Below are 11,433 nucleotides of genomic sequence, written 5' to 3' on the forward strand. Positions count from 1 at the left end.
AAAAAGAATCAATAAATTTGATCTGCCTCGAGATATATTCCCCGCATATGCGATTTATCGCTCGTACAATCAAGCGCGAGAAAACGCCGGGAGAGAAAGTTTTCATTTTCGAAGCTGGGCAGATTATTTTACGCAAACCAAGTTACATTGTAGAAAATAAAAAAAAAAAAAAAACGAAAACCATCCACGTATCCGATCGTGGGACGGATCTTTCAACGCGCTACGTTTTAGAAAACGTAATGAGACCCGCTTCTGATATTGTTCCACCGCGCAGTAATTAATACGACGGCTCGAAATTACGATCTCTGAAATCCCTGAAATTAAGATCTTGTTTAAGAACAACGGTCTTCTCACCTTTAAATTATTTTCTCTCCGCGAAATAGGTTCCTCCCAATTATTATAATTTAAAAGAAGAAAAAAAAAAAATACTTTATAATATTCGCACCGCCGCCGCCGACGGTGTTCATTAAGTTCTATTTCTGTCTCGGTACGTGTGAACTAATCTCCGGCTTCCACGCGTATTCTTTTCGTATCAGTGTGTTTTAAGATTAGAAAATAGAAAACGCGCGCGGAATAAAATAGACCAGGCGTCTCGCGAGAGGGGGAGACAAATCGGCATGAGACTGCACTCACCGATTCACCAGACGTGACCTTCCCGGATTTCTCCTCGGCTGATCGAAGCAATGCGAGCGATTTCTCAGAGGAAGCACGCCAGGACACTACTCCTGCCACCCTCTCTTTTGCGACCTCTACGTCTGCCTCGTATGACCGAGGTAGTCCTCAGCACCATAACACAATTGAAGGTACTATCGCGACCGGGTGGCTGCTTTCCGTATCACCGCTGGATGTTCTTCGCCCTCGATCTGTCCCTTTAATTCCACGAGCCGCCTGAGCACTTCGCGCTTACATATCCAGGAGTCAGCGCGAACCAACCGAGCCAACAGATCGCGCTTTAACTTTCGAAGCCAACTACGTCCGAAAAGCGTACTCGCCGTTATCGCCGCGACGATAAGATCTCTGTTATTTCGGTGACTAACAGGGTTGGCGGCTTAGGTCTTCGAAGCGTCGTCTCGACAGTCTACAAAGTCGGTATCTTTAGGCACGCAGAGTCTCTTCTTCCGTGTCCGTCGAGTGTCGTCGTCTCAAGTGCACTTTTCCCATTTCTTTTTTCCTCCTCTTTTTTTTTTTTTTCTTTTTCCCTTTTCTTTTTTCTTCACTTGCACTTGACTCGCGTTCCACCGGCTCTATCGTTCACCGGGAAAGTTTTTCCAATTCTATGATCCGATTCCGGAACGAAGGTATGTCTTTTTTGATAAGGAAATCCAACACTTCGTGGACGACCGATGAAGTGTGTCGGTTACCACACGGTGGCGAAGCTCCACGCCGTGTGGAGGGCTCGCACCATGTCTATCCTCGCTCGTCGAGGGGCCGGAGAACGCCTGCTCGCCTGCTCGTCGTCGGTGTCCGCCGGCACCGCTACGTCTGCTCTCACTTTCTCCGTCGAGTAGTTTCATTTCAGTACGTAAAACTCTCTCGCAGTGTCTCCCCACTATGCGTGCGAGACGACAGCCACCGGCGCCGCCATCAATCCCTGGCATCTGGATTAAAAAAATAAAAAAATAATAAAAAAAAATAAAAATAAAAAAAGACCGACGCCCGCGGGGAGGACGATTGTCTTTCGATGATCCGGAATGATTCTTCTTCTCTTCTACTTTTCTTTTTCTTTTTTTTTTTTTTTACTCGCCACCGCGGTTTCACCGATCTTCCGCGTAACGCTTCGCAAAGATAGAGATTTCCCGGAAAGATTATATATTAACCTCGGAACGATTTTATATACTTTTTCCAGACGCTGCATATTTTAGACGCTTCGACGATTTGTAATAATCCCGACGTGTGTTTTATTTCTATTGTCAAATAAATAAATATTGTTGCGAACAAGAGCCGATTGATAAAACGACACCTCCAGGAATGCGCGAAAGGTGAACGACATTTAAGTGTCACCGAAATTGTCCGCCTAATCTCTCGTGCATTGTTCTTTTGTTCGTTAACGACTCCTATAAGATGAACGAGGTGCAAGTACGTAATTTCTGACATGCTAGAAAGTTACGGACACCTAACGTCTCCATTTTATTAATCGAGGTGAGAGTTCGCGCGAATATTCCAAAAACCGTGGATGAAAGTACACCGCGATTCGCAGAGAAAATCCTTGAGCTGGAAAAAGAGTTCCGTCTCGTCGAATACCAGTAATCCAAAGGATTCAAATAACGTTCGACCAAGTGCTTGTACAGACAAAGAATCCCTGAATCGATATCGATTTGCATAACGCGTTTTGTTACAAGCTCAAAAAAAAAAGAAAAAAAAAAAGAAACAACGTTGATTCACAATATTTCTCCATGCCTCGTTACGAACATTTAGGAAGCAAATCGGTACAATTAACTGCAATCGACCATTCTGAGAACGAACGTTTTACCAAGCATTGTTTTACTGAAAAAGAGCATGAAAAACGGCGCATGAAACTTCTCTTGAAGTTTATGTTTTGCAAAAACACACGGTTCTTCTTACGCATTAACAATGCAATTGCATTTTCCGCGTTTTACATGATGGTAATCCGATTAAAATAAGTAGTGGAAGAAGCGACGCAATCTGGATTAATGTGATTTAAATCCCCGGAGTCGAGTCGCACGGTTTTAAAATAACGATCCGCGATTTTTCGACAAGTTCTCAGCTCGTTGAGAGCGACAATTGGCCCGATTAGGAAGGAGAAGGCGCCTTATTATTCGGTACATTCCCATTTTCGCGAATTTACGATGGGCATCAGGAAATCGTTGCGCCGTGGAATTATTATTTAAACGGTGGTGAAAGCGGTGACAAGTCGAAGAAAGGCGATAGACAATCGCAATAAAATTATTTTTCGGCGCAAAGCTCCAACGTGCTACCGTCATGCCCGAGTTCGCGCCGAGATAAATTGCAATTATCCGGAGATTCGCCCGCGGACTTCGGTAATCGCGATCGGTAAACGGATGACGAATTATCCCGATCGCTTTTAAGATCGGCCGCCGATTATCGCGGCATTCCTGCGCGCTGATTGTGCAAATTACGGATCCCGTAGATCCGTTTCGGTAATATCGCGATTGCAAGAACGGCGAGATCGTTGCGGCGATTAGTTTCTTTTAAAGTGCGACGAGTTAGTGCCGCGAAAGAAAAGAGAAAAAAAAGGAAAAAAAAAATCGAGAAAGTAATACTTTATAATTACGAATGCGCGTTGATTCATTAGTTGATTCATCGACGTTACGGGATTAACTTTCAAATTTCCGGCGACTTTTTTTTTTAATAAAAAAATCCGGGCGATATCGGACTTGTAAAATTGCTTTTAAAAAATTAACGAAATCGTAAGCAATGTGAAGTAAGAAATTTTATACCGCAAGTAGTTAGCGGGACGATTTATCACCATTTCAATTCGTCTGCATTCGATAATACGTTCTATAAAATTGAGATAAAAATTCTTTTTTTATACGGAATCGTGCAAAAAAAAAAATTAATAACGCGACTGTTCGCGGTGTACTTTGTGCGTATAAACAACGAAAATTTATGCAAATTACATTCTAGCTGAAAACGAAAGTAAGCGACGCATACGTCATGTACGCACTATTAGCTCCTTTCTCCTTTTTGACACTTCCAGCTAAGACATCGGGCCGTATCTCGTTACACGGGGACTATCTCTTTGCGTAAACGATCTCGCTGACCAACAACGGGCTTAAACCGTACGCACATCCGCGTTAGCGAGAGTGACAAAATGAACCCATTAAATATGAGAGATCGCGTTCCAACGAAGTGATAAACCTTCGCCCGTAATTAGAAACTCCGTTCGAAGACTAATTCGACCTACGAGCCGTAATATTCAAGCTTTTAATTAATTGTTAGACGCTGTTACATGCACGGCGCTCTTTCCAATGCACCTGCCTTAACACAATGTAATACGATGAGCGCGGCTAATGGGGCTCGTTAAGACCATGAATCGCATTTATTAGAAAGAAAAAAAAATCGGCGCGAAGAATGCGCTGAATTAAAATCGAAAGTGTTCCTCCGACCAGATACCGTTGTAGAGAGCGACTCGCCGCGGCGGTAAGAATGCCGACTGCTCGGAATGGTACGCGAAGTGCGTAAGAACTGGGTCGTAGCCGGAGATCACGATCGCGAAATCATCGATTCCTCTTTTATTTGTCTAAATAAGTCGCCTAGCAGCACCCGCCTTCTAGAGTCAACCGGGCACGAGCATAACTTTCTCCGTGAACTTCGAAAGTCCGGCCGTATCCATCGCGTTTATCGCGACTCCCGCGACAGGTTCACGAACAAATTACGTCTCCCGCCGCCGGAAGTTTGGAGAGTTTCTTCTTCTCTTCTTTAGATATCACTCTCTATAACGATTATTGCCCCCGCGCGGAATAAGAGAAATTTAGATCCCTTCGGGCACTCGCGTATCTATAATATGTATAATAAATAAACAATGGATTAGCATATCGAAACGTAGCCTTTTAAAACCCGTTTAAAAGCGTATCACATTCCGTAAGTAAAATTCACTTACCTATTCTTGAAACGTTACGGGTATTACTTTTATTTTATAATGAGATCACATACACGAGTGTGCATACTAATAAAAAGTATTAATATACAAAAAAAGAAAAAGAAAAAAAATAAAAGAAACACGGAGCAGCTTTTATTGCTCGACGTTAAGGAAGCTAAAACTGCCGTCGGGACGTAATTAGGCGACAGCGAGGCGTTTGTACAGCCTTTTACGTACGCGAGGCATGTCCGTGCAACTATTGTGACGCGAATAGATAAATAACGATGGAATGCGAGTCCATACGTCGGTAATATTAACCAGATGAGCATCGTGGAAACAGAAAAAAATAAAAATAAAAAAGAACACGGGCGATAGAACGCCGCCGTGTGAGCTACAATTGCGTCACTACGGTGACGTATTAACGTGGATTGAGTAACAGGATTTATCTAACGAGCGGTATTTCCGTAGAATAGAAAAAGAAGGCGAACGACAAAATGCGGTTGCGTATCATCCGTCTGTCGAAACCGAGGAATATGTATTTAACGAATCTATAACGCGATAGGCGCGCAAGTAAATTTTTTTTGCGTCATTAGAAACTGCTGCAGACGATAAGCGCGTGTATTTTTAAAGCCGGAAGTTAATGATAACTTGCGGAATCGTATTTGCGTTTGGAATCGTATGACGTGCGCGTCATTGAACATAAGTATTTGGGGACGTTAATTAATTGTAATTTGTTTGCGACAATTATAATTGCGTGATCTATGAAAGACTGCGTGTTAATTGCTGATTCACTAACCTTTGAAGTCCTCGGTTAGGTTGGGGTAGATCATTTTGTGGCCATCCTTCCTTCCCGTCCGTCCTTCCTTCCTTCCTGTCTGTCGTGGCAGTACTCCGAATTATCCTAACGTTCTCGTACCACTCGAAATCACTTCGCACTATATTACACTGCTCTGCTTTTATTTTATTATCACTGTCACTCGTCACCAACACTATCACTCGAGAGACGAACGACCGAGAGAATGACGGCGGATTATCGCGGCGATTTTTTACGATTAGGAAGCGCGACGAACGATCATTCATGAATAAAATTTACACTCTCGATATCCTCGGCGTTGCTTTATACTTCCACCGGGTCTTCGATCGAGTAGTTCACGAGCCCGAGACGAGATGCTGGTCGCGACGAAAAGCGATGTCTAGGAGTCACCGTTCGATTCCGCGATCGATCCTCGTCGGCGGGGTGAACGACGTTAAGAATTCGTCCCGAGCGCACTTAATCCTCCTCCAGTTCATCAAAAGTCACTTGCTCGATGCGGGATGAGAATCCTGTCCGCGACGAAGAAGACGGGCGAGGTGCGGATTCCCGCGCACTTCGATAATGGCGGTTGCCGGAACCCGCTGAAGATGATGCCGAGTGAAGAGGGTTGGTAATGCCGAAAGCGGTGAACGTCAAGTCGGACGCCTCCTTGCTTCCCGGCCGGCGACATAACCTTGCCGTTTCCGAGGCACTTTTCCGAGCCCCGAAACGAAGCATAGAACGACAATCGGAATCACCGGGGTACGAAAAATGATCGTTCGTTCCCGAGTCGACGTCGTCGACGCTTATTCGCGGGCGAAAGCTTCCTATCCGCGGTCGAAATCACGCGAAATCGCGGAGCGATTAACGACGCGATCTCGCGCCCGATGCTCCGCGACCAAACTGACCGTTAGATTTTGGCCATTAGAGTAAAAGAGACTAACCGCGTGAGAGAGCGAGACGGCCGATAGAGCCGATCGTCAATTGCGCGCTGTCCTACTCGCGAAAATAGAAAAACAGAGTCCGAGATGAGTTCTCGGAAGCGTCGAGCTCGACGTCGAGTTCTGTTTAGGTTTGTTTTTATTAGCTCGCCGTGCTCGGTGCATCTTCTCGCGTTTCTCTCTCGCGAGTCGTGCAAAAAAAACACGCGGATTATGATGGTTTCGTATACACGTTTGACGAATAAAGCTATCGACCAGTGCGAATCAGTTTCTATGACTAATAATCTTTACGAGGAGAGCTCTAATTTATTATGCATCGCTTATTATGACGCGTAATAACATAATACCATTTTGTTAATATATAAAAATGAATAAAGATTCCGCGAAAAATTAAAAAGCGTAACATTACTTTGTACACGAGATATGTTAGAATTTACGGCAAGTTTAATAGGTATTCAAGGGATCGCGTTAACAAAAAGAAAATCACCTTTATCTCAAAAATCGTAAAGCAATCATCATAAGTGGCCGGCGCTCTATGTGCGCCGCCACGGGAGTGATGTTAATTAGAGCGATATAAAAAGAATCCGTTCGTAATCTTCCTTATAAAGGGAAAATGTGTTATTACGAGCGGACGCCTCTTCGTATTTGCTCCAATAATTTGCAAGACTTACGGCTTTATAAATGATGTATTAACTCCGTTAGAAACTTTGTAAAATATTAATGCATTATGTGTTGAATGTAACATTTAATGCCCGATATTAAATAAAGTAATAAATAAAGCGAAAGTTGAATCTTAATGTGATATTAAACGATTAATCTCAGGCCTGGTTATCCTCCGCCTCAGTTTTTACTTTCTTTGTTATTTCGTTTCGTCTCTCGTGTGCTATAAAAAAAAAAAAAAGAGAGAGAGAAAAAATATAATTTAGTATGAAATAATTTGGCAAAATGTTAAGGACTCTTTGACGAGATGAAGGAGTCGAGATGAAACTCTTATGCATCGCCAGTCATTACTAACTACCTTTCGCGACCCATATAGATCGACTTAGCGAGCACATACGGGTGTAACGCAGCACATATCGGCGCAAGTGTATACGTAAGTGTACATCTCTATGCGCGAAAGGGACTTTACTTTCTCAAGCACGCGACCGCCGTCACTCCATCGGCAGCTCCTCTTACTTTCTCTCCCGCACGTTTTAAAAGTAGGTCCCAAATAGGATTAAACGATCTTTGAAGAGTCTTGCCATTCGATCTGCTACCTGCGCTGCACCGTACACGCGATACGCGCGCCGCTAATTACACAAACAAAGATATAATAATCGGAAATGGAAATAAGAAAAGAAATCCCGTACGGAGGAAAGTATCGCTGATAAAAATGTTGACGCAGAAGCTGCGCGTGATCCGTGGTATTCGACAGCTCTTTATTTTTTTTCTTGTTTTTTTTTTCTCCGGCCTCCATCGATCTCTTTTACAGCGGTACGTACATTTGATTAAAAAAAATATTATAATAATTTTTTTTCTTACCTTTTATTTCTTGCGGCAAACTTAATAACCCGTTAATTTCCAGTGTTCTCCAGATCTTTTGATAATCGCGCTCCTCTCGGTATCTTTCCAACACTCGTCACTCGCGTTATGCGCGTTTATCGGCTTTCTAATCGATAGGCGCGTGAATCTCGCAGGGATAATTCCAATGTTCGCTCCACTTACGTTTTCACGGCGCCGTGGAACGGTCAATTACCCTCGCATCTCGCAGCGGCGCATTCACAGAATGCAAGTTGCGGCCGTCTTATCTTCGTTCCACATGGCGGTTGCCGTTTTCTGTGTCTCCGCAACTTTATTTTCTTGCACGCGCCGAGCCGTTAATTTTTATTACGCTACGATTTGTTCTTCTCTCGCTTAAAACACGATTTATTGGCTCGTCCCGACGTGCCGTTTGAGATAACGACAGGCTTAGATTCACATGCGGTTTTATTGCCATTTGACTGCATTAGGAATTTACCTCTAATTGCGTTTACGTGCGCCACGCGATTGCCGCGCGTACAATCTTACAACGCGGTCCTTTTCCTTTTTTTTTTCTCTCTCTTTTTTTTATCCTTTACTCGTCGCTTCTTGCATGCACTGTCCTCCTCGCTTTCGTCAGCGAAAGTGAATGGGACGCGACGACGTTTCTAATCGGCCAATTTACATCAAGAGCCACTTGCATGCACGTAATCAAACGTTGTATCTTCGACCGTAAATGTCATAAAATAAGTCAGACGTAAGTTAAGGATCAGCACGTGGACCATTTCCGAATTATCTCTCACGTGCATGCACGATAAATATGTCTAAAAAAAAAAAGAATAACTAAATTAATATAGGCACTTAATAATAAAACAATTTTAATTTCTTATAAGATAATTTAAAAGAGATTTAATAAATTTTAATAAAAGTTAAAGAGTTCTAAAAATTGATTAGAAAATATTAATTTCAATATCGCGATATCTTATTTGCATTTTACGTTTTTAATTAAAAAGTACGGCTGTTTGTGCGTCTGCTTTTAGAATTCTTTCTTGAAGAATTTTATTGTGGCCGATAACATTAGTACTCTTCTTTATTTTACTGGAGGAGCAAGGTTATGGCAGGAACAGTGATAGCTGAATAAGAGGGCACGACGGAGCAGCACATGTGTCGGCACGTTGTTAGAGAACTCTAATCAGCTGTTAGCTCGTTAGCGTGGTCAGTGGCTGTTCAGCGGCTGTTATTGTGCTCGGACGTGATTAACGCAATTCAACGGAATGAACGTACTAAACCGAGTTCCGCGATTCGCGAGTCTGAGCGTTCTCTATCACAAGAATGTGCGTGATCGCAATAATAAACTCTCGTAAAATTAGCTCTAGCCTTTTAGCTCGTCTCTAACCTCATTTCATTCTAACCTAAACAGACACTCGGTGGAGGAATCTTTATTGAAATCAATTAAAAGATTTAGTCGAACCGTTCTGGTTTATGTGTAATTAATTTCTTTCAAATGTTTTCAGGTCTCTCTGTTTTCCACGAAAATCGAGGGTCCACCCATACCCACGAATCTACTGAAGGAGGTGTACAGTGCTAATAATCAGACTGGAACTGGATTGGTGTTCGATAAAAAGCCATTCAGAATAGAATTGAAAGCTGGGAAGACGTACTCGTGGTGCCTTTGCGGCCAGAGCAAGTCCCAGCCATTCTGCGACGGCACGCACAAAGACATTTTTCTCAAGATCAAGCTCAGGCCTATACGCTTCATGGTTTCTGAAACAAAAGAGTACTGGCTGTGCAACTGCAAACAGACGTCGAACCGACCTTTCTGCGATGGCACCCACAAAAGGCCGGACATACAAGAAAAAAGGACGTAGACGACATTAAAATTCTATCGCCGATGTAACATAAAACTTGAAACTAAATATTACTTATAAGCCGTGCCATGCCTTTTATAAATATCTGGTATAGTATAATATACATGTATCTTTGTAATTACTGTTGTTACAGAAACGTAATACGTTTCATTAGTTATTAATAAAAATATCTTAACATTGCCAAGTATAGATCATGATTTCTTTTTCTTTTTTATAGATGAAAAAATATTTCTGTATGTTAATCATAGGAATAAACTGTTAGAAGCTGGAAGACCAGAAATTGAGCCCTGATGACGCTTTATTGCGTCTCTCATTGTACGATTTTAATATCTCCGCAATTGCGTAATTATCTTGTCTAACTGATGAATATTTCCGAAGTCGGAAATGCGTAACGTTCGCATTTTTTTTTTGTCGTCAGAAAATACAGAATACACACGAGTCGCAGTCTGTTCACGGTGCTTTGAAGTAAACATATTCTTTTCTTTAAAAGAACCTTTGCGGAATGCCAAACGTTAGCTTAATATCGCTCTTGTTTCTTACGTACGTGGTATATTCAACGATTTGCGATCGCTGCTGCTTAATCAACCACCGCGAGCTGCCGCGATACGATTTACTGAAGACCAACTCGCGCTCGAGGCAGCCGATCATCTCGCGAAGGGTGGTCGCTAACGTGGACGAGTGCAAGAAATTCGCCGCGTCGAAGAAAGCCCTCGGTTTCAATTTCGCTACCACGAGAAACCGCACCGGTACGAAGCTAGCAAGACGTTTCAACTTAATTGCGACGCGTAATTATGATAATTTCGCATGATAGGCTCCGTAGTTGTGGCGGAACGTAACGGCAGCTGCAAGTGCGACCGCGCTATAAAACGCGATGCAATTATTAGCCATATCAATTAACGTGATTAATTTAACGCACGTCCCGGCGCAATTTCGCCGGCGGTACATTCTCATGGCGTCTTTATTATCACGCAGGCGGACGGGAAAATTCGTGTCAAGCTCTCCAGTGCCCCGAAGATTTCAACATGACCACGCTCGTGCCCACGGCGAACTGCAAATATTACAGCATGTATCCTGTTCTGTCTCCGCCCAGTAATTACGAATAATTATTATCCGCATTGGAATCCATGAAATTCAATTAGAGCGCGAGTCGCACGAAGTCATTAAACACTCTGCTCTTAAAATAATCTTTTTGCAACGCACGCTTCCGATATGTATTAAAGATCGTTTTCAGTTAATGCCACGGTGGAGTGTATTCCGAAAGCAGGGATATTCATCCTGCCGTCCGAAATTCTGAATTACACGGAGGCGCGAGATTTCTGTCAGAAGCGAAACTCATCGCTCGCGCACGTAATTAGCGAGGAGCGCACGGAAGGCCTCGGCAAATTCGTAGCACACAATCTACATAGATACGTGGGTCTTAGCAGCGGCGACGACAAGGAGAGAATTTGGAAGAATGAGTTTGGTAATACAAGTCTTATTTGCGATAAAATTATAGTTTAAACTGTACGCCGAAACCTTCTCTTTTTTTTTCTAATAAATAAGAAAGAAAAATCAGAAGAACACTTGATTTTTGACAGGCGAGCCTTTGTCTTGCTTCGACTACCGAGCCTGGGGCGAAGGAGAGCCGTCTCATTCGAAGGGCTGCGTTGCCCTTGCAAATCCATCTGACAAAAGCTCGCCGCCTTTCTGGAAAGTCGTACCTTGTCGCGTGCCCTTGCCATTTATTTGTGAAATTTCGCCGCTGTAATTAATTCTTCGGCAATCGAGCTCGGT

The 11,433-nt window shown here is 43.1% G+C and overlaps 2 protein-coding genes across 2 annotated transcripts; both read left to right on the forward strand.

The window, feature by feature from the left end:
* The first annotated feature begins 8,892 nt into the window (after nucleotides 1-8,892).
* On the forward strand, nucleotides 8,893-9,849 carry LOC139103542 (CDGSH iron-sulfur domain-containing protein 3, mitochondrial). Its single transcript, XM_070658334.1, has 2 exons — nucleotides 8,893-9,126; nucleotides 9,307-9,849. The coding sequence occupies exons 1-2, from the start codon at nucleotides 9,067-9,069 to the stop codon at nucleotides 9,658-9,660; spliced, it is 414 nt and encodes a 137-aa protein (XP_070514435.1). The 5' UTR covers nucleotides 8,893-9,066; the 3' UTR covers nucleotides 9,661-9,849.
* An 84-nt stretch (nucleotides 9,850-9,933) lies between these two features.
* LOC139103276 (uncharacterized) lies at nucleotides 9,934-11,407 on the forward strand. Its single transcript, XM_070657776.1, has 4 exons — nucleotides 9,934-10,406; nucleotides 10,633-10,749; nucleotides 10,892-11,122; nucleotides 11,238-11,407. Exons 1-4 carry the CDS (start codon nucleotides 10,163-10,165, stop codon nucleotides 11,405-11,407), a joined length of 762 nt encoding a protein of 253 aa, XP_070513877.1. The 5' UTR covers nucleotides 9,934-10,162.
* Nucleotides 11,408-11,433: the final 26 nt, after the last annotated feature.

This window comes from Cardiocondyla obscurior, linkage group LG06 (assembly GCF_019399895.1).
Source record: "Cardiocondyla obscurior isolate alpha-2009 linkage group LG06, Cobs3.1, whole genome shotgun sequence".
NCBI lineage: Eukaryota > Metazoa > Arthropoda > Insecta > Hymenoptera > Formicidae > Cardiocondyla > Cardiocondyla obscurior.